The following is a 23,548-nucleotide window of genomic DNA, read 5'->3' on the forward strand; positions in this document are numbered from 1 at the left end:
ACCAAGCATCTGTAGCCAGAGGTCTAGACTTCGGTGTATCTGTGTGTGTATTTCAAATTTTCATTCACACATTAGGATTATGATACTGTTGTACTTAGTTTCTTTTAGCCTTCTCTAGAGATGTATTTTGGATTGAGTAACCTTTACCCTCCTGATATTCGTACCCCTGATTTACATCTCCTTATGGCCTATTTACATGTGCTTATTAATTCCTATTGTTTATATCTTATATATGTGCATATATGTGTGTTTGTGAAGTTTGAAATAAAAACAGAATAAGGGTACACAATAAAAAATGATTAGAGACTTTTTCTGGATAACTTAGCTAAGCTAACTAATAATCAGTACAGTTATTTCCTTATATACCAATCCAGCAAATAAAATAATAGAATGAGGAGAAACTAATGAGGAAGGTACTGCTTATTAATTGCCTATTATGTCCCAAGCATTGTGCTATTGCAAATCCTCACAGCAATACTATAAGAGAGGTATGTTATCCCTACTCTACAAATAGGAAAAAAAAAAGGTTCAGGAGAAAGAAAAAGGTTCAGAAAAGTTAAATAACTAACAGGGTCACATAGCTAGAAAATTGTGGACTCAAACTCCAGTTTATTTAATTCAAAAGCAAAGTTTCTTTTTTATCTTTTCATTTCATTTCTTTTCTTTTCTTTCTTTCTTTTCCTTTCTTTCTTTTTTTTTTCTGCTCTTTCAACTACAGTCTATGTTTCTCGAACTTCTGGTAAAGCTGTCCTAACAACAGTATGGTGTGAATGTACACAGAGTGTTCAGGGAACCTAGTAAAAAACAACATTCATACAGCACAAAATTTAAGATAACTGTTCTTCTCTTGGAAATTCACATGAATTTTATTTTGCATTCTGTAATATAATTATGTACATTTTAATTAAAATAATGCTTTTTATCCTTAACTTAAGGAAAAAAACTAAAAAACAATTTCTTTTTGCCAAAACATAATTAGTGTACCAGGTAGATGCACCCCAAGGCTTTCCAGTGGTTTTGGTATTCTCTTTGATACCTACTCATATACCCTTGGGATACTTGTATCCCAATATAAAAGTGCTGTGTCACACAAAGATGCTTTTTCACAACATCAATGGACTTCCCCATTGAGTTTCTTCCTCCACACAAGTCAAAATGTCTTTCACATCTTTAACTCGTCCAGTTTTCTAACCTCCTAAGACTTCCCTACATGGTAGCTGAACGTCCAACTTTCACCTGTTATTGGCTGATATAAAAAGCCAGCATCAGGGCACCTGGGTGGCTCAGTCAGTTAAGCATCTGAGTCCTGGTTTTGGCTGAGGTCATGATCTCACAGTTCATGAGATTGAGCCCCACTTTGTGCTCTGTGCTTACAGAATGGAGCCTGCTTGGGATTCTCTCCCCCCCCCCTCTGCCCCTCCCCTGCTTGCACTGTCTCTCTCTCTTAAAATAAATAAGGAAACCTAAAAAAAACCCAGCATCCATCATCTCAGTAAAGTGCAGTGCTTCTCTCATGTGACTGCAAAGCCTTTACTTAGGAACTCGCTTTGGATAGTCGGTACTTAACTGACTTCTCTAAAAGTATCAGAGAACATGATCCTTCTTTGGGGGCTGGCTCTTAAAGTACCTAATGTTTATAAGACAGTTGCTATAGAAGCTTCACTTAAAATATTGGTAGACATCCTGCTGCAACTGTTAACTATAAGCAGATCTTACTATTTGTCTCTGAGAAGATGCCATGGGAGTTGAACAGGTAAGCATCCTTTTGTCTTAAGACTAACTAAACAAATGTTTAAAGGTGAATATTCATTTTGATGGTCTTTCTGTTATATTGTTTATGTTATTCATAAAATTCATCTCAGCATTTTATAAATATGTATTAAATGAATAAGAAAGGAATTGGAAAGTATTTTAGATGATGCTATATAAGCTGTAACTATCAACATACACAAAGAACCATTGTGTCAAAAGACCAAAAAGTAGATCTCCCTGACCACCTGTTACTCTCTAGCTAGCACATGGCCTGGTTTATTTTCTTTATAACAATTATCACAATTTTAAACTATTTTGCTTATTGCCTTTCTTCCTTTCCATCCACCTCATACAAATATAAATTTCATGAGTAAATGTACGGGTATATATCTGTCCTTTTCAATTCTTGTATCTTCACTTTACCCTTTTCACTCTGTATGGTTCATAGTCAGTGTCCAGTAAATATTTGTTGAATTAATGAATCAATCAAAAGTAATGTCCTTCCTACCTCTGTTACTGTAAGAATGAAGCCTCTCCACTCTTCCCCACTTTCTGCGTTTTCTGTCTGAAGATGAAAACAAAAACATAAAGAAGAAAAGACATAAGTGTGAACATTAACACTTTTATTAACTTCAGGTAATTTTAGAATTTCGTATGATTGTTTCATAAGACTCCAAATGTGTAAGCTATCAAAACCCAGCAAGGTTGACAAAATGCATATCTTTCTATTGAAGCACGTTGTTTTAAAAAGTCAGTTGTAATTTTTAAAGCACTTTAAATTAGTTGAAAGGAAGAAACAATTCATTTTCCTTTTTGTTTAAGACAATGTATATGTTATGAAATTCCAAAACTATTTTCTTTTGTCAGAAGTATATAGCTTCAATCTATCTGCTTACCAAACAAGTAAAATCATACACATTTACTTTTAAAAAAGTAAATGTTATTCACTTATTTCTGCAATGTGTGAGTTAATGATTGATCCACCCCACTGGTATTTAATATTGACTGGCTTTAAGTTTGCAACCAGGTAAGACCAATATAGTTAGTCCTTAAAAATTTCCAATTCTTAGCTCTAAGTCCTACTAATATAGCCAACATTTATTAAGTATTTATAAGGGGCAGCTACTGTTCTAAGTACTTCACACATTAAATGATTTAACCTTTATGGTAATTCTGCAAAAGGTACTTTAATAAATTTTTATTTTATAGATTTGCTCATTTAACATATTTATTGAGTACCTTAGGACTAGGCACTATTCTAGGTACTGGTTCACATCAGAGAACAAAATACTAATCCTTGTTCTGGAATTTTGGATCTAGTTATGGAATAATATATCATAAGTAGAATAGTAAGTAAATATTGTAGCGTCAGAAGGAAATAAATGGGAGAATAAAATGTAGAGCAGGGTAATTGAGAATTTCATTGAGAATGTCATTAGGGGCTAGGTGAGAGGAAAAGGGTTGCAATTTTAATAAAATGGTCCAGGTAGTCTCAGTAAGAGAGATACATCTGAGTAAAGACTTACTTGAGGATGAAGAAACCAAGGCATAAAGGAGTTAAGTAACTGGCCTACAGTTACACAACTGATGAATAAAACAGCCAGAATTCAACCCCAGACATATGATTCCAATCTCGTGTTCTTTATCCACCATATCAGAATCATCTGGGAAGTTTGCTTAAAACAAAAAATCTGGGGCCCAGGGTTAGGGGTAGGGCCTAGATTTCCTAACTAGCGATTCCTAGTACAGTATTCCCCCTTATCTATGGGGATACATTCCAAGACCCCCAGTAGATGCCTGATATCGAAGATAGTACTAAACGCTACATATACTATGTTTTTCCTGTACATACATGCCTATGATAAAGTTTAAATTATAAATCAGACACAGAGATTAACAACAGTAATGGAATAAAACAATTATCACAATATTCTTCAATAAAAGTTATGTGAATGTGGTCTTTTTCTCAAAATATCTTATTGTGCTGTACTCACCCTTCTTCCTGCAATGGTGCGAGATGATAAAATGCCTACACGATGAGATGAAGTGAGGTGAATGACGTAGGCCTTGTGGTGGAGTGTTAGGTTACTACTGACCTTTTGATAAGGTCAGAAGGAGGACCATCTGCTTCCAGGCTGCAGTTGACCACGGGTAACTGTAACCACTTTAAGGGGGGGAGGGGGACTACGGTACTGTAAAGATTCATGAGCAGTGCTTGCAAGGCCAACTCGAACAACTTCTTATTCAATTGCAACAATACGTTTAACACTGTAATTGTTGGTTGACTTTAACTGGCTCGCTTTGAATGTCAATTCAAGAAAAACTTTTTTTCTGTGCAAGTGCTAGCTGTACAGTGATGAATTTAACAAACAAATTTCTGCTCGTGTGGGGCTTAGAGTTTTATGAGATTAATACCATCTTTCACAAACGGTGTATATCTAATACACAGTTCTTTTCTGAATTTTTCTATTGTAACAGTAAAGTTCTTTATAGTTTTTTGTTTTCCTTTTCTAGCCCAGAATCCAGTCCAGGGTCACACACTGCATGTAGCTGTCATACGCCAAGGTTTCCAAAATTGGACACAGGTGTCTGGCCTTCCTTTGGCTTTTCTCACAGCGCTATTTTTGAAGATTACAGTACAGGCCAATTGCCTTGCAAAATATCTCTCGATTTGTGAAATGTGGGTTTGTCTAATTCAGTAGTTCCAAACATGTATCTTGTTGGACACTCTCAGATTCATCTGGGAACTTGGTAAGTATCAACTCAAGAACAACTTCTTAAAAACACCAGGTGGGATCTCTGACTTTGTCAGAGGACAGAAGTGTATGGTTTCAATGTGCTTGTATACTAAACAAGTGGACAGGCCCTTTCAAATCCCTATTTAGAAAACTGCAGTTTTTGGCAAGAGGCAAGAAATACGAACAAAGAATGAGACTTGGCAGGTCCTCTTACGATTCCTCTTTACCTCAGCCCAGTGGGTTGTGAAGAGGCGAGTGCTATTTATAACAACTTGTTTCCAACTAATTGCGGCTCCTCACTCACCTTCAGTTGCACTTCCTCTTTTGGTAAAACAAGGGTGAATTTTGCGCAATTCTTTTCGGTTGAATTCTGGTCAGTAAGGCATGTGAGGTCTATTATGTCTAACTTGTCAACATACTGCAAAGATAAGGGAAATCTCATTAAATTGTTTCATGGGTAACATACATTAGTTCTAGAAAGGAGGAACATAACTGATTTGGACCTTGCATGAAATCCTGGCTTTCAACTGGGCATCGCAAGCCTTCCGAACTCAGAAGGCATTTGGAGATGTATTCTGTGATGGTGTGCTGGACCTGGCCCACATGACTTTGCAAAAGCTGATTCTTTCATTTTTAGGAAGTTTGCAAGCCAGTCACTAAACACAGCTGTTAAAAATTAAATTATATAAACATACAATTATATTAAAAACAAAGGTAACTAAAATTCAAAACTCATTATTTTCTAATTATAATACTACATTGTATTTGCTATGCCCTTGAGGTTATTTACATCCTCATTTCTGTTTGAGGGAAATACTATCTAACAGTGTATTACCATACCTTTCTTCCCAATTCAGGAAAGTCACACTGACAGTTTAAAATCAGCTGTGGTGGGAGTATTTACACCTTGGAAACTGGTAAACCTTACAAATTAGGGCTTGATTTATTGTTTTGTTAATTGTCCTAGGAGCCAGCAATTTTTTTTCTGCAAAAGCTAGATAGTAAATGTCTCAGGCTTTGCAGACCACACAGTGTCTCTGTTGCAAATTCTTATTGTTTTCATACAACACTTTGAAAATGTAAAAAACATTCTCAGCTCATAGACTGTACAAAATCAGGCCAGTGGCTAGATTTGGGTCAAGGGCCACAGTTTGCTGGGCTCTGGGTAGCAAAGTGAGGGGTAAAATATTAATAAAGCAGATAAAATGTTAAAGTTTCTTGTGTCTGAAACTTTTTCATTGTGAACAGAACAAAAAAAATTGACAAAATATTGTCCCATGATTCAGAAATTATCATGTTGTTTAGCAAAGAACTTACCCATGTCATTATCAAAATAGGTGAAGTTCTAACATACATGATTATTGCTTTGCTTTCCTCTTATCATTAATGTAAACAAAAAAATCAGTCGACATTCATATCAAATGTCACATTTAGTGACAAATTTATTAGGGAAACAGCAGATTGGAAGACAACTGCATTTGTCAAATCATGATTGAATTGCAATTTTAGTTGCCTGTGGATCCAAGTTCAGAAAGATCAATGAAAGTATCTGTGAGAATCAATTACCTATATGGAAACTATAATAAAAAATGTAGGGGCGCCTGGGTGGCTCAGTCAGTTAAATATCTGACTTCGGCTCAGGTCATGATCTCACAGTCCGTAAGTTCGAGCCCCACATTGGGTTCTGTGCTGATAGCTTGGAGCCTGGAGCCTGCTTCAGATTCTGTGTCTCCCTCTCTCTCTCTCCGTATGCCTGCTTGCACTCTGTCTCTCTCTCTCAAAAATAAACATTAAAAAAAATTTTTTTAAGAAAGAAAATATTTTTAAAAATTGTATATTTTATTTTTTCAACTTTGTGCTACACATTCTTTATATCAGTAATATTTATAATAAACTTGTATACATATATTCATACACATGATTTTTTCAAGAATGCTCTTCTTCAACATTTATCACATCGTTGGTTATAAGGATCCTATTAAGAAATTCCTCTCTTAGCCCAATACAATTAGAATATTTCTTCTGAACAACTGGTATATACATGGGCTACTCTGTATGCAGCTGGTCAGACCTGTTCTCTAGTGTGGGAAGATCAAATCCACCGCCAGTAAGTATAGTAGAGTTTTTATGGCATAATTTTTTTTTTCTGAATTAGCCTCATTCTTGACTTTTTTATTTTCCTCTGTTTTGCCCAATAGAACTTATTTTACTAGGTTCTGCTTTGTGTCCTTATTTTATTTTTCTGAATAAAGTAAGGCAGAAAAATAAGTAAGTAAATTTTTTTTCCAGACCTATTTCTATAATGATGAAGTTGTGGGTTCGTTTGGGTTGACCTATTTATTTTCAATGGACAAAGAGCAATTAAAAATGGATGGAAAGGTATAAGGGAAGCAGGACAGAATTAAAAAATTGCACACAAATCTTTTTCTGATGGATTGCCTAGATTAAGCTAAGTAAACTTTGCTGAGACAAAGGAGGAAGCAACAGAGGAGGAAGTGGCCGAATTAGATAGAGTGCTGATCTATTGATTAGAAGAAAGGAAGTTTTATCTTTTTTTTTTTTTTTTTAATTGTAGGGTTGAAAAGAGCCTTAAAGGTCATCTGTCTAATCCAGCTGCCATCTGATGCTTGAATCTCTTCCACGGCATCCCTCCCTGTAGCCATCCTGTCTATGTTGGAATATCTCAAACAACATGGAACTTATGCCTCTATGCCATTCTGCCTGCTAGCAAGCTTTTCCTTGTATTAAGGCACAGTCGTTCGTTCCTCCAGTTAATTTCCATCCAATGGTCCTAGTCCTCTTTCTCTGAAATAACATGAAACGAATTCATTGACTCTTTCACATGACCTCCTGACAGTCTTTCAAATATGTCAAGGCAGCTTTAAATTCTTCCCTACTATGAGCTGAATTATCTACACTTCTCACCTTCTATCTCTATGCTTTCTCCTGAGACTATCGCCCCCTCCCCAAATTTCCTAAAGTCTGCACCCTCTTTTAACAAAATGGGTAGATGGACAATTCTGCAGTATTTCATTGTAACAGTCTGTTCATGGCATAGTGGTTAAGAATGCTGGCTCAGGAGCAGGACCTGGATGGTACGTACCCCTTTCATTAACTGTCTGATCTTGTACAACTTCTGAATCCCTAAACTTGACTACTCTCATCTATAAGTGGTGATTAAAATAGTATACCACTCAGAAGAGTTGTGCGAATTAGATGAGATAATGTATGTAAAATACTTGAATGCGTGCTATGTGGCAGCTCATCTCTCAAGTCCTTACATTCATTATCTCGTCTAATCCTTTTGATAACTTCATGTAATGGGTGATTCTTTTTATCCTAATTTTAGGGATTTGGAAATGATGTTGGACAAGATCTTTTATTTGCTTCCCTGGGTTTCCTTTTATCCCTTTACCACACAGTGCTGTGCACAGGAGAGGGACCTGTGGGGACAACATCAAGGGCCCCTTCATTCCCATTGGGTTGGATCCTAGTTAACACTGGCAGGAGATCAGAAGCCTGAGGAGAGTGAAGTATTTATGCAATTGCTTCCTCAGTCAAAGATCTTACTCCTCTCAATGTAGTCATCTTCATACACTTCTGTTCACTCTTCTCCCACTTTTTTTTTTTTTTTAATTCTGGGCATCAAGGTAGGGAACTGTTCCTAGCCTCAGAGTTCTATTCTATCCTTTGTAGTTTTCCTATATCCTGTCCACTGCTTTGAATATAGCATCTTCATTAAGCTCTCTTCAAAAATGCCCAATCTGAGTGGCTCCTGGCTGGCTTGATCAGTAAGGCACGAACTCCTGATCTCGGTTAGGGGCATATGTAAGTTTGAGCCCCACGTTGGGTTTAGAGATTACTTAAAAATAAAATCTTAAAAAAAAAATGCCCAATTTGAGATGTCATCTGTTTCCTACCAGTTCCCTGTCTGATATACTGACACAGACAGGTTAGGTAACTAGCCCAAGACCCACAGTTCACAGAAACAAGGTAACAAGCCAGGCAATCTGCCTGAAGACCAGGCGGCAGTCACTAAGCTGTGCTCACTAAGCTGTACTGCCTCATGCCAGGTAGCAAGTGAGCAATAACTATTCTCTCACCCACTATGTATACTGTACAAGGGTTAGACCAGTGTCTCTCATAGTCTCACTGACATCAGTAGGAAGTTGGAAGGCACAACAGAGGGATTCATTTTATTAAAATTTATTATGGCATTTGAAAACACCTCCATATGAATCTTACCTGTCCAGAACTCTGGTGAAAGTCATCATTGTAAGTTTGTTTTTGTTTGTTTGTTTTTGCATGTTCTTATTTTTTTTCAATCTTTTATTTAAATTCTCATTAGTTAACATATAGTGTAATATTGGAATAGAATTTAGTGATTCGTCACTTACATGTAACACCCAGTGCTCAACACATTTTGTTTGTTTTTTAAATGATTTCTGGTTAATTTACCACTAAATGGCACTAAAATACCTGCAAGGTGGAATACATCACAAAGGCTGTTTTTTCTGTCTCTTTCATTAAATCTGGGCATGTAATAATGATGTTCCAAGAACTGTGGGCTACTGCATCCATGGTACAAAATGTTTGTATTTAAACAAGTTACTAGATCATAAAAATCTCCTACAGGTATAGCATTCCATGGTAGGCAAACATTTGACACTAAAACGCTACATTTTATTTGTGGGAAAAATGAAATACATAGTTTTTGATCTTTGTGGAAAAATTGAAATATAAATCAAGTATTTGATAGGGGCGCCTGGATGGCTCAGTTGGTTGAGTGTCTGACTTGGGCTCAGGTCATGATCTCACAGTTCGTGGGTTTGAGCCCCACATCCGGCTCTGCTGACAGCTCAGAGCCTGGAGCCTGCTTCAGATTCTGTGTCTCCCTCTCTCTCTGCCCCTCCCCTGCTCACGCTCTGTCTCTCAAAAATAAATAAATGTAAAAATAAAAAAAATTAAAAATAAATTATTTGAAATTAATACTAATAAATAAATCTCAGTATCTCTTTATTCTCATGCTTAAGCTCTTAGAAGTCCCTTTAGCAGGTTATGTTTTCGTCTCCCTAGAAAAATTAAATTGTGACATATTTTATGTTATGAGGCTTTGGGGATCATCTAGTTTCTTTCGGATAATAACTGCATGATACAGCAAGATAAAAAACTGGGGAAATTAAGGCTACCCCTTGGCATTAAGCAAGTTTTATCTTGTTACCTAGCTAAAATTTTCACTTTTCAACTAAGTTTCTACCATTGGGATCAGAAAGAAAAAAATGCAAAACTAAAGACACAAGTTTATATCTTCTTCGTAGGTGCCCTGGAAACTTTACCATAGGTCTTATATCTGATAGTATCCACAGATATCAACGTTCTTATTTGAATTGCTTTACTCTTGAGAGACAGAAAACCCCAAATGAATAAAACTATATAACATGTCTATATTGGAAAAAATTGAACCAGTCAAATGTGTTTAACTACTTACTGTTGGACTTTTTTTGTCAGAATAAAAAAAAAGTGTAGTTCCTCTCAACTCTGTCCAGTAATGTTTATACTCCTGTGGGAAAGAAATTAAGAGCATTATTTCATTGGTATATATTCAACTGTTTTCTTGTTACCACTTTTCTTTGTAACTTCCTTAATTGCTGTTTGATATAGGTTTCTTCTTTACCCTGAGATAAATCACCTAACTTATGGCTTAATTTCACATTTAACTCCTTTTTTTAAAAAAATTTTTTTTCAACATTTATTTATTTTTTTGGGACAGAGAGAGACAGAGCATGAACGGGGGAGGGGCAGAGAGAGAGGGAGACACAGAACCGGAAACAGGCTCCAGGCTCTGAGCCATCAGCCCAGAGCCTGACGCGGGGCTCGAACTCCCGGACCGCGAGATCGTGACCTGGCTGAAGTCGGACGCTTAACCGACTGCACCACCCAGGCGCCCCTAACTCCTTTTTTTAAAGTTCATTCATTCATTCATTCATTCAGAGAGCAAGGAGCAGCAGAGAGAGAGGGAGAGACAGAAAACTCCAAGCAGGCTCTGCACTGTTAGCACAGAGCCCAACATAGGACTTGAACTCACAAACCCTGAGATCGTGACCTGAGCTGAAACCAAGAGTCGGACTCTTAAACGACTGAGCCACTAGGACTCCCCTTTACATATAGGTCTTGATTAAATCTTTCACAAATTTATTTTAGCATAAGGTGTGAGGTAAGGATGTGATTTGATTTGTGTTTAAATAGGTCATTTTTCAAAACTTTCCCCATTGATTTAAGACGCTTGACTTTTTATGTAGGCATCAGTGGAAGCCTGCACCTGTAAGAGGAGCCATTTAGGGGTCAAGATAGGACAAGCATTAAATATCTAGATTCCAGGACAATTGAAAGGATTGAATAAATTGGCATATGTAAAGCACTTAGAGTACATGGCTTATAGTGTGGGTCCTATAAATAGTGTATGTTTATATAAATAAAGGCAATGGAATAGTTCATAATCATAAAAATAGTTTAATATCAAAGCTAAACATTGAAGTCCGAATTTCATTCATTATTGCTACATTCACATTATTATGGGTTTTATAGAAATACAACTTTTTAGGTTTAAAAAATTTAAATAACCTAGTTTCATTTCACTCAAGTGAAAGTTATTTAATAAGGGGAATTTACATTCTGTGAAGACTGGCTGTATTACAAAAGAATGACATGGGGGTTTCGAGAATAAAATCCTTTCAAGTGTAAATACTTACCTTCATACCCAGCTCTTTCCAAAAGTATGTTTTTTTTTTTTAATTTTTTTTTTTTCAACGTGTATTTATTTTTGGGACAGAGAGAGACAGAGCATGAACGGGGGAGGGGAAGAGAGAGAGGGAGACACAGAATCGGAAACAGGCTCCAGGCTCTGAGCCATCAGCCCAGAGCCCGACGCGGGGCTCGAACTCCCGGACCGCGAGATCGTGACCTGGCTGAAGTCGGACGCTTAACCGACTGCGCCACCCAGGCGCCCCTCCAAAAGTATGTTTTTAAAAATTCCAGTTTTATAGACATGTTAATCATTCCTTTAGAGTTTAATAAGCTCAATGTTTATGACATGCTGGATTATCTTGACTTATATTGAGGATTAATGTAAGAGAGTTACATGATTTTTTTCTTATGCTTATAAATGTGAAGACACTTTTATATATTATGGCATTTTGTGTCTAATACTGACATACCATTTATCCTTTCTTAGCCCATCAAACTGTTTCTCACCTCTTCAGAACTGATATACTTCTTTTCTCAAATAATGGAAACTCTGTAACCCATCTTGTTTTTATTTGTCTTGGTTCCCACGAAGCTCAAGATTAAATTCATTTTGAATTACAACAATCATCTTTCTCATGTTCTTAGTAGAACTATTTTATCCCTTTTTCTTCAGGGCTGATAAAGTGCTATATTAGTTAGCTTTTGTTGTGTAACAAGCCACCCTCAAACTTAGTGGATTAAAATAGCAAATGTTTGCTATTTCCCATTATTCTGTGGCTGTATGATCATTCTTTGGATATACTTCACTGTGGCTGGTCTAGGGGTGGCCTCACACACTTGCCTGGGGTCCTAGCTGGGAATGCAGAACTGAAATATGTTTTGGTCTTTGTCCCCCATTTCCTGGCACAGAGATCCTAAAACCCTTCAAATTTCCTGAATGGTAGGACTGTTTTTGTTACTAGTAATGAGTCACTTTACGTAATACCTGAGTTTATACTAATGAGATGACTTAGGATGGAATGCCTGGATAGCTTCAAGATAGGTCTGGTGGCTAAAAGGACAACTGATTACTGGGTTGGAAATTTCAGCCCTACCCACCAACCTCTAGGAAAAATGGGGGATGGGCTGGGAGATTTAAGTTTCATAAAAATTCTTGAACAATGTGATTTGATAAAATTCCTAATTGGTGAACACATTCACATGTTGAGAGGTTGGTACAGCCAAACTCAGTACGGACAGAAGCATGTGTGCTTGGGGCCCTTCCAGATCTTGCCCTATGGACCTCTTGATCTGCCTGTTCATTTGTATCTTTTACCAGAAAATGTAAGTAACGTGGCTTCCTGAGTTCTGTGAGCCAGTCTAATAAATTATAAAGTCTTCAGAGGGAATCATGGCAGCTTTTGATTTATAGTGAGTTGGTCAGAAGTATAGGAGGTCTGGGACTTTCAGTTGGTGACTGAAGTGGAGGGCAGTCTTGTGGGACTGTGCCCTTAACTAAGCGGTGGGGTCTGCACTACATCTGGATAGGTAGTGTCAGAATTCAGCTGAATTGTTGAACAGCCAGATGGTGTCCAGAGAGTCAGAGAATTGGTTGTTGGTGTTGGAAAACACTCTACTGAGAAAACCAGAGTCTCACTCCACAGGGAGTCACGTAAGCCTATATTTGTCACGTAAGCCTATATTTGTTCACATGCTGGCAGAAGGATTCCCAGGAGCAAGAGAAGGCAAACCTAATGTGTGAGGTTTCTAATTTTCTCCCTTTGTCACATTTACCGAAGCATGACCTAGTCCAGATTTCAAGGGGTAGAAAAATAAAGTCAATCTCTTCATGAAAGACCAGAGAAGTCACATTTCAAAGGGGGAATGCATACAGTGAGGCTTGAACAAATTGGTAGTATTACTGTAGCAATCTACTTCAGGGGCAGGGTTGGAATGTGGGACAAGTTTCTTTGTCCAACCCTGTGGTCTTTCCAGTCCATCCTACCTCCTAATTGAGAGCTGGCTATAATGTTACGTAAGGAACCTGCTTATACCTCCTGAGCTAAGAACAAATTAACATAGAAAAGACCAATTCAAAGGGGCATAGGATTGAAGAATCAGCCAATGTGTTATTGGCATTGTGATAGCATTTACCTGGTTTCTCTGCCACCTTCTTATGCCCTCCAATCTATCCTGCACAGTACAGCCAGAGTGAATTAAGAGGCAACATGTTCAACTTAGCCCCTTTCTATCCTCTCTCTGCTCAGCGTATTAGGAGAGAGTAGGTGTTCTTTTTCTGGTCCTGCCATGTGGTAAAGGGCCTCCAGGAGGGGTAGGCTTGTGGCTTTTAAACTGAGTTAGTGAGTGACTCAAGGTAGCTCAAGCCTACCTAAATCTGGTATAAAGTGTTAGCATTGTTTTGGCCATAAATCTAAACTACATAGCGATAGATTTTATTAATGATAAAAGTACCTAATTGATCTGTGTGGGATTCCTCTGTCTTAATTTTTAATTGGTTTCAAAATTGGGAGACAGAAAAAAATCCCAACAAATGCATATAAAAATGTATACAGCAGGGGAAGAGGGATTAACTGCTAATGGGATTTCTTTTTAGCAGGATGAAAATGTTCTAGAACTAGATAGTGGTGATGTTGAACAACTTTCTGAATATATTAAAAGCACTGAAGTATGATGATGATGATGATGATGATGATGGTAATGACCATTGTTTTTCCTGTGTGAGAGTGTACTGCTAGGGGACCAAGAATAGAGGTAGAAACCAGCTTCCTGCTATTGCCTTATAGAGTTGTTCAAGATTGAATGGAATAATACTGTGTGTAAAGCACATGGGACCTGGGACATAGCAAGTGGACCATAAATGTTAGCCACTTAAAAAAAAAAAAGCATTACCTCATCACTCACATTATTAACAAGTACTTTGCATTTTTCATTATTCATATGTTACTTTTTGAGGATGGAGATTTGTATGTGTGTGTGACAGTGGTGGCATCCAAAAATCTCCAAAATAGATCTCCTTCAATGGGATTATGTATGAGAAGGGGAGGATATCTTGTGAACCAGAGTAATGAAACCCATCGCCATTCACATATACTATGAAAGGGTGCCTTCATGTTGTCTTCAGTAGAGAAATATAAAACTGCATTGAGAAATTTGGCTTGAAAAGTTGTCAATATATACTGTCTCCATAATCAGGCAGATGTTCTATAAAAACCATGAAAGTGTCTAGCCACTCTGTTGAAAAGTACTTGGATTTTCTCAAGTTTGACTTCTGATTAATAAAACAATTTGATTTGGGGGGACTTTTTTTTTTAATCATATCTCTCTTTTTAAGCCTTTCACATCCTGTTCTACTGGTAAGCCTCTGCCATGCAGGAATCAAGTCGAAGCTACACTATAATTTGGAACTAGGACGGGAGTGAGGGAGAGAGGGAAGATCAGAATGCAGGCAAATTGGTTGGAGAACTTAATGACAGGGTGTGTGGTTTTGCTGGAGTATGGCATCTAAGATCAAGTTCAAACTGGAGATTCTATGATTCTTGGAGGAAAAGTAAGCAACAGAAAACTCTGAAATCAAAGTGTACCACTCTCTTCGTCTTCCAAATTAGATTTATGGGTATTAACCTGCCATATGATAGGAAAACTAAAATCCCTCATTGCCAAAGCTTATTGAGTTCCTTCTATACATACAGGTGACATCCATCTATGCTTCTAAGAAAAATTACAGAGGTGGTTCAGTCAGGAGAGAATTATATGAACTGGGTAGAATTAATCAGGGAAAAATAAGAGTTTTACTGATAAACATACAGATTCATGGAAAGGATTAAGGAGGGTTTATTAAGGGTGGGGCAGGGGGAAGAAGCAAGAACAAAGGTAGTGAGCTAGAATAAAGGCAGCCCGGAGGAAAGGTAAGATTACAAATAACGATAGGTCCTGTGAACTTCAACCACAGCCACAAGCCTAAGAATAGATCAAACTTATATTCAGTACGCAGAGACCAGTGGGTCACAGTCTTGATTGAGTTGCAGATAAGCTCTTATAAATATACCAGTATAATTCTAAATGAACTAGTGGTGAGGACTAGTCAGAGATATGTTATTTTGACACTGATATGGTGACCACATTCTTATGTTCAAGTTAATTAAAAGACATATTATACATATTGTTTTTAAGGCATATCACAGATTGAAGAAACTATGAAATGTTGCCCAAGTTCTATCTCCAATTTTTTAATTAATTTTTTTTAATGTTTATTTATTTTTGAGAGAGAGAGAGAGAGAGAGAGAGAGCACAAGCAGGGAGGGCAGAGGGGGAGACACAGAATCCGAGACAGGCTCCAGGCTCTGAGTTGTCAGCACAGAGCCTCATGTGGGGCTTGAGCTCATGAACCACGAGATCATAATTTGAGCCGAAGTCTGACGCTTAATTGACGGAGCCACCCAGGCACACCTCTAACTTAATTTCAAACAGTTCCAGAAAAATGAGAATTTTCCCCATTTGCAAAAACTGTGTTTTCATTGGCATCCTGTTGTGGCTTTTAATAGCACTTATTATCAAATAAATCTTCCTGATCAGTCCAAAATTCTCGTGCTGTTGTTTAAGTAAGTCTACATTATCTTTTTCATGAAGATTATGTATTTTTAATGGATTCTTGACCTGGGATCCATGGACTTGCTGGAATTGCATTTAAAATGGTACATGTTGGGGCGCCTGGGTGGCGCAGTCGGTTAAGCGTCCGACTTCAACCAGGTCACGATCTCGCGGTCCGTGAGTTCGAGCCCCGCGTCAGGCTCTGGGCTGATGGCTCAGAGCCTGGAGCCTGTTTCCGATTCTGTGTCTCCCTCTCTCTCTGCCCCTCCCCCGTTCATGCTCTGTCTCTCTCTGTCCCAAAAATAAATAAACATTGAAAAAAAAATTTAAAAAAATAATAAAATGGTACATATTGGTACCTTTTCCTAGGGGCAAAAATCCTTAAATTCTTACAAGTCCCCTGTCACAAAAATAGCTAGGAAGCACCTCTAAATGTGTGATCTCCTTACAGACCAGGTTAGTCCTCAGTTATATTTTCTCTAGTTTAAATGTTCTGAATTTCTTCAACAAAGACCCCACTTAACGTTCTGCAGAGTATCCCAACTTCCTCTATCCCATTTTCTTTTAAAGATAACCTTCCATATATCCCTGGCTTTCCTTCACTTTTAAAGGTTCCCAGGCACTTCGCTGCTGCCTAGAAATCCCATTATTTTCCTTAGATTTTTCTCACAGCTTCTATTTTCACTAGCGCTCTAGCTCTGTGGCTCTCCTGTGAGCCATATTACCAGTTGACCCTCCAACAATGTAGCGGGTTAGGGTGCTGACCCTCCTGCACAGTCAAAAATTCACATATTACTTTTGACTCCAGAAAAATTTAACTACTAATAGCCCACTGCTGACCAGAAGCCTTGTGAGTAACACAAACAGTCGATTAACACATATTTTGTAAGCTATCTGTATTATATATCTATCCTTACAATAAAGTAAGCCAGAGAAAAATGTTATTAAGAAAATGATTGGAGAAAAAGATACATATATAGCACTGTACTATATTTATCAAAAAATCCAAGTGTAAGTGGACCCACACTGTTCAAACCCATGTTGTTTAAGGGTCAACCGTACCTACGGATTCAAAACTGATTTTAGTATGTTAATAAGATTATAATAAATAATAAAATGAATGAATATAACCTTTAGTGTAAGCCAGGTATTTTATATGTTATCTTCTTTAATCCTTAAAACCACCCTATAATTAGACAATATTGTTATCCTCTTGCTCTCTTCTCCTTGACATACAAGTGAAAGATGTTGCTATGAATTCGAGTGGAAACAAGTCAATTTCATCAGAAATATTTATATCTATAGTTTATTCTTTCCATTTCAAAGTATGCTTTCTAAGAAAAGGTAGAGTAACAGTCAGGTAAGAGAGTCATCACTCCTTACTGTAGACTAAGCCTCTTGAAGGTAGGATCTTTGTGTTATATTTATATTCTCTGGAACTCGGTAGGATGCTTGATGCATAGGGGACACATTATAAACATTGTTTGAGTGAATAAATTAGTTGAGCACCTGTTGTATTCCAGGCATTGTACTTTACGTGGCAAGGTGTAGTTTTTCCATTTTATAGTTTGAGAAAATTGAATCTCAAGAAGATAGAGTAAATTCCACAAGATCACAAGCAGTTTAAATGGCAAAACCATCAGGTAAAGACATGTTTTACTGACTCTAAAATCCTTGTTCTTCCTGCTAACCATCATCAGAAACAGTTATTATAAATACTTCGATGAACATTTAATGAATAATCAAATTTAAATTACAAATTAGAGGGGTGCCTGGGTGGCTCAGTCAGTTGGGCGTCCGACTTAGGCTCAGGTCAGGATCTCACAGTTGGTGGGTTCGAGCCCCATGTCGGGCTCTGCTGATAGCTCTGAGCCTGGAGCCTGCTTCAGATTCTGTGTTTCCCTCTCTCTCCGCCCCTCCCCCACTCAAGCTCTGTCTCTGTGTCTCTCAAAATAAATAAACATTAAAAAAAATTTTTTTTAATTACAAATTAGAAATTTCTTTTTCCCAATTCCTCTTTCCTGCCAAAGTAATCATGTGGCTAACCTATTGTGACAAGGTAGAATTCACTTTCAAAGCATATAAGAGGGGGGGCACCTGAGTAGCTCAGTCAGTTAAGTGGTCAACTCTTGAGCTTGGCTCAGGTCATGATCTCACAGTTGGTGGGAAAGAGCCCACACTGGGCTCTGCACTGAGAGTGTGGAGTCTGCTTGGTATTCTCTTGCTCTCTCTTTGCTCCTCTCTCACACATGCTTGTGTAGGCTCTCTCTCTCTCTCTCAAAAATAAATAAACTTAAAAAAATGAAAATGAAAAAAAGAAAAAGATGCAAAAAATAAAAGCATGTAGGAGGAACCAAAAAATATTCAAATATAACTGACAAATTTATTAATACATGTTTAACACCTCTAACAGAATATAAACTACCATGTCTTTACAAAAACCTCGAATGTGCTATTGTAGATATTTTCACAATTTTTCCATTAATAAATCTTAAGAAAACATATCTTATTATCATTATTAAACATTTCTGATGACATTTCTTGAAACACTTAACTTTTTGCTACTTTGTTACTTTTAAAATTGCATAAAATTTGACCCAGCTTAATGATTTCTTTTTTAATTAGTAACAGACACTTTCATGTTTATTTCTCTCATTAACTTCAAATTATCCATAACTGGTATTTTCAAAGCACTGATTTTAACTTATTTAATTATAATTTTTCATTTTTACATTTAAAAAAATATGAACTGCTTTTTGAGTTTTGTTAGAATGAATGTATTTATATATCTTAGTGCACATATTACATACACTGCAACCTACATATTGTCTTTTCAAGTCACTATCTTCATGTTTTTAGAATATACAACTATATTTAATGTTAAACAATATCAATTTTAGCATTTTCATAATTTATTTTTACAAAAGTTTACTATTAAAAAATAATTTTACCATTATTTGTAAACTTCAAACTACTAAGAGGAAGAGCAAAAGTTTTCATTTCAATCATAATATTTTGTATTAAGTGATACAAGTCATTGTGGAAGCATACTAGTAAATAGAAAAAAATATCAAACATTTTATCTTCCAAGCTGAAATCTTCTGTTATGTTTACATAAATTCTTTGGAAATGTAGCTTATTCAATTTTTTTTACATTGGTGACTTAACATTAGAATGTTATATTATTATATATAATACATACATATATACCTGAATGTGCTTAAGCCACACATTGTCTTTATAATTATGCAAAATTGGCATCATATTTCTGAGCTCAGAGAAGAGGGCTTAATCACAACAGAAACAAGGTGGCACTTGTCACATCACATCACCATGAAACAAATTTTATATTAAGGCAGAAGCTGCTAGTTGCAACGTTATCATCTATGGACTTACCTGGCATTCTGACCTCTTGACTAACAAAAAACCTTCAAAGTATAAAGGTAGAGCAGTAATCTTTAACCTTTCTTGGAAGATCCTGCGAGGAGCTGGTTTTGGGGGCTTCTTATCCATCATACCCTCTTGGTGTGTGGTTTGATTTCAACTATATCCAGTCTCAAACAAAATGAGATCTCCTTTGTGTGAGAGGAAAAAGCAACTGTTCAAAGAGGAAGTCCCAACTCGATATTTAACCACCAACAGTACACACATACACACACACACACACACACACACACACACACACACACACACTTTTTTCCTTTACTTTTTGTGAGGTGAGAAAGAACAGGCATAGACCAACTTTGAAAGGACGATCTCTATGCAAATTTAGAATTACTGAGGATTACAGTAGCAAAATAAATAGAAGATTAATATCACCAGGGGATGAAAAGAACCGATGTGGAGGTTATAAACTTTGGAGGAGTCATCAAGGTCACATTTGTTTTCTTCCACCTTCTTTTATTTATTGCTTTCCATCTTTACCCCCACAAGATATGACTTGAATTAACTTGACTCCATTAAAAATTACTGTATAGGATAATTTTATTAGTACTATTTCTGCTGTAAATCTTTTAAGACTGAGCTTTGCTTACATTTTTTTAAGGATTGGAGTTCCTTATCCCATGCCTATTTTGATGATCCACTAAATATAAACCACATGGCAACATGGGATTTTTTTACTTTTCTGTCAGTAAGAATTTTGAGTTCATGGGTTACCAGTTGGCAAAATATGTCTGGCAGAGAAAGCTGTAATACTTCAAACTTTTATTTTGTTCTTTTATGCTTTCTGAGCTGTGGATCACTGATGCAAAGATGCATAGATGGGGTCTCTACGGTAAGATTTAGAAAGCTACATTGGGGCCCAAATGCATTCAGTAGTTGTACGTGGGAAACGGTCCTTTAGAGACTGGATTTGGCCGAGCACTGTGCAAGGAATGATGGGGGAAGGAAACACTGGAAGGAATCATGGTATGTTTTGCAGGGATCCTGAGAAGTTCCACCATTTCTTATTTCATCCTCTGTATTTCAGAATTACTATGGATTTAGTATAGCCAAGGCCTGGGCATTCTCCCCAGTGAGACCAGCTGATTCTTAGAAATCAAAATAAGGTAGGACTCTCGAGTCTGATCCTCCTTTCCTAATGGAGACATCACATGGTTTTCCCCACCAGTATGGGTTCCATTGGATCTGCAGCTGTAGATATGTGCAGCCAAATTGTCTACAAAGTGAGGTACAGCAATATAGACTAATTATCAGTTAACCAGAGGAAAGTGTTTAATTAATCATCCAAAATAAAAAGTTTAAGACAGATATTGGGAGTTGAAGATTCAAAATCACTCCCTTGCTTATATATATCTTTTTACGTTTATTTATTTATTTTTTTTATTTTGAGAGAGAGAGAGAGAGAGAGAGAGAGAGAGAGAGAGAGAGAGAGAGAGAGATAGCATGAGCAGGGGAGGAGCAGAGAGAGAGGGAGAGAGAGAGAATCCCAAGCAGGATTCTCTGAGCCAAAATCAAGAGTTGGATGCTTAACCTACTGAGCTACCCAGGCGCCTCTCCTCTGCTTTTATATTAAGTCGAGACCTCCTTCCTATTATTACTCAAACCTTCCAGTGATAAAATACAAGTCCTGCTTTTTTTTTTTTTTTGAGGTAAAACCACACTACTTTTCAGTTTCAGTATATTTGGAAAATGAATGACAAGGGAAAACCTCCTGATTTGATAAGTGACCTAATCCACCTTTTTGGCAACTGGTAGCTGGTGTAACACAGGCAGGAAATGAAAGGAGAGATGAGAACAGAAAATGGAAAGAAGGGGAGGGAGACAGGATGCTGTGAAACAGCCATGGTTGGAATATGAGAAAAGTAGTCACTGGCATTGTGGCCAGGGAGAAAAGAATGCTTCTAGAAAAATGTAAGCATAGGAATATTTCTGAGAAATAATCATCTAGTTAACTATGTCTTTCTTACCTACCTTATGAAAAAAATACGCAAAATTAAAGAAAAACCAGCTTATCAGCCTCTGGAAGTTGCTTTGGTTTGCTGATTTTCAAGTCACATTAATTGTTAATATACCAATGTTCAAATGATGTCTCCTTAAAAAAAAAAAAAAACACTACAAGATGCAAACATCCTGAAACGTTATTAGCCAGTTAGACCTGCTCACAGTTTCCAATTGCATCATGACAATGGAAATCCTCTTATAGATATCTCAAATTTTAGGTGGTGAATAATGAGTAGCCAGTTTTGCTACTCACCAGCTAAGCCCTTGAGCAAACCGTTTAACTTATCTAGGATCACAACTTCCTCCCTCGTCTCAAGAGCTACAGTAGGTTCCTCAGAAGTCTCCTACTTTTCACACTTTTTCTTCTCTAATTCATTTAAAATGACATCTAATCAAGTCACTCCCCAGCTTAAAACATTTTGATAGATTCTCATTGCTTTTGAGCACTCTTTCATTTTTTTTCAGTCAACACTAAATATTGAGCACCAATAATGTGCTCAAGCATAGAATACGAGATCCTTCATAACAGGGCCCTTAAATTGAAACTCCTTAAAAAAAACCTCTCTCCTCTAATAACTTTGGTTAATTCCAATGCTCGATACCTCATGGTCTTTCACATCTCCTCATACCTTTCGAACTACTGTATATCTTGTTTGGGTGCCCTTCGTTCTTCTTAAAATGACAACTTCCTGCCTACCCTTCAAGACCTCAGTTGAATATATCCTTGTCTGTGAAGATTTCCTGATTTCCTGAAGCCTTCCCCATCTCCAAGGAGAAATTTTATTGCTTTCACCCTGCATTCCACAGCATCTTACAGATATTTTATTACAGTATTTGGCCTACTGTATATTGGTTATTAGTATACATTCTGTATCAACAGGAAACTAAGTTTTTCAAATACAGGGATTGTGTTGAAGTTGATAGGTAGATTGCAGTAACCATTGATTAAATGACTAACTTCCGGCTGGAAAATACAGTTCTAATTTGGGAGCTCTTAGCCTCTGCTGTGACAGAAGCTTCTTTTTTTCTGATATGTGTGACCATTGGTTGACGCAGGTTCTTTTGTTGCCGTGTAGAACAATCACGTTACTGTCAAACTGCTGGACACAGCCATCATCAGCTCTGTGAACAGGAGTTTGTTATACATTAGATACATGGCTACAAATTAAACAGTTTTGAATGAAGTATAAGATTAACTCATATAAAATCAAAATCTCAGTGCTCTTTTGAGTCATCCATGTTATAATGCAATTCAAATGAATACACATTTTTATGACAGTTAAGGCTCTCTAAAGTACTTTACTATCCACTTATTAGAAATGATTCAATCAATCACTCTGTATTAGAGCCTCCAACCTGTCTCCTGTATTTCCCAATTTCTGATCTTTGTTTCACATAATGTTTATTGATGGTTTATTGCCATTTCAATCACAACTCATAGTAGTAAATTTTGAAGATGTTTGAATACATTTATGTTTACAATCCATAACTGAAGAATACAGCTTTAATTTTAATGACTGGCTTACTTTGTGGCATAATGAGTCATAATTACTCAAAAAAAAAATTCTACTAGGTGTTTTGGGACAGAAAAAAAAAGGCAAGGAATCACTGTTGTAGAAGTGATATTCGTAGTTCTGTCAGAGTGGTTTAATTTGCTGACATAATTTTTAGTACAAAGAGTTGCATCTATGATGATAAAAGTCTTTCTAGTTAAATGTTCTCACTATTTTTTAGTGTAGGGTATTATTTATATTAGTGAGAAATGTTTCTTGAATGTCACATAGATACAGGTTTCTAAATGAGATAAATCATTGCGTAATAGTAGCTGTAATAGAAACTGAAAATTCCAGATAGGGTGATAGTTTGGGTGGTAGAGCAATAATGAATTTAGTTTTAGCCATATCAAGCTCAATACAAAGAAAGTTTAGGTCTACATTTTTCTTCCTCTTTGCTTCACTTAAAATCCACTAAAAAACCCAAAAAACAAAAAAACCAAAAAACCCCACTACTGCTGCTTTCTGGGATAAGGTAGGTTAGTGCTCAGTATCCATTCCAGCCCCTTCCAGTGTGCCATTATTATTACTTTTTAATGTTTATTTATTTTTGAGAAAGAGAGAGAGAAAGAGAGAAAGTGTGCACGCATGTGCATGGGGGAGGGGCAGACAGAGAGGGAGACAGAATCTGAAGCAGAAGAGAATCTGAATATATCAGCACAAAACCCAACATGGGGTTCAGGCCCACGAACTGGGGAACCGTGAGATCATGACCTGAGCTGGGTCGGA

At 36.9% G+C, this 23,548-nt stretch overlaps 1 protein-coding gene across 5 annotated transcripts in view; it reads right to left on the reverse strand.

Moving 5' to 3' along the window:
* The window catches only part of STAP1 (signal transducing adaptor family member 1), a 62,796-nt gene that overhangs the window by 31,770 nt on the left and 7,478 nt on the right, over positions 1–23,548 (reverse strand). For all 5 annotated transcript variants that reach the window (XM_045056276.1, XM_045056277.1, XM_019829433.3 and 2 more), the window contains exons 3-6: positions 19,218–19,396; positions 9,979–10,050; positions 4,795–4,908; positions 2,261–2,317 (exon numbers count right to left, since the gene is read on the reverse strand). In XM_045056276.1, coding sequence (XP_044912211.1) covers positions 2,261–2,317; positions 4,795–4,908; positions 9,979–10,050; positions 19,218–19,337 — 363 coding nt within the window. In that variant the 5' untranslated portion in view covers positions 19,338–19,396. The remainder of the gene's footprint in view (positions 1–2,260; positions 2,318–4,794; positions 4,909–9,978; positions 10,051–19,217; positions 19,397–23,548) is intronic.

Source organism: Felis catus, chromosome B1, assembly GCF_018350175.1.
Source record: "Felis catus isolate Fca126 chromosome B1, F.catus_Fca126_mat1.0, whole genome shotgun sequence".
NCBI classification, from domain to species: domain Eukaryota; kingdom Metazoa; phylum Chordata; class Mammalia; order Carnivora; family Felidae; genus Felis; species Felis catus.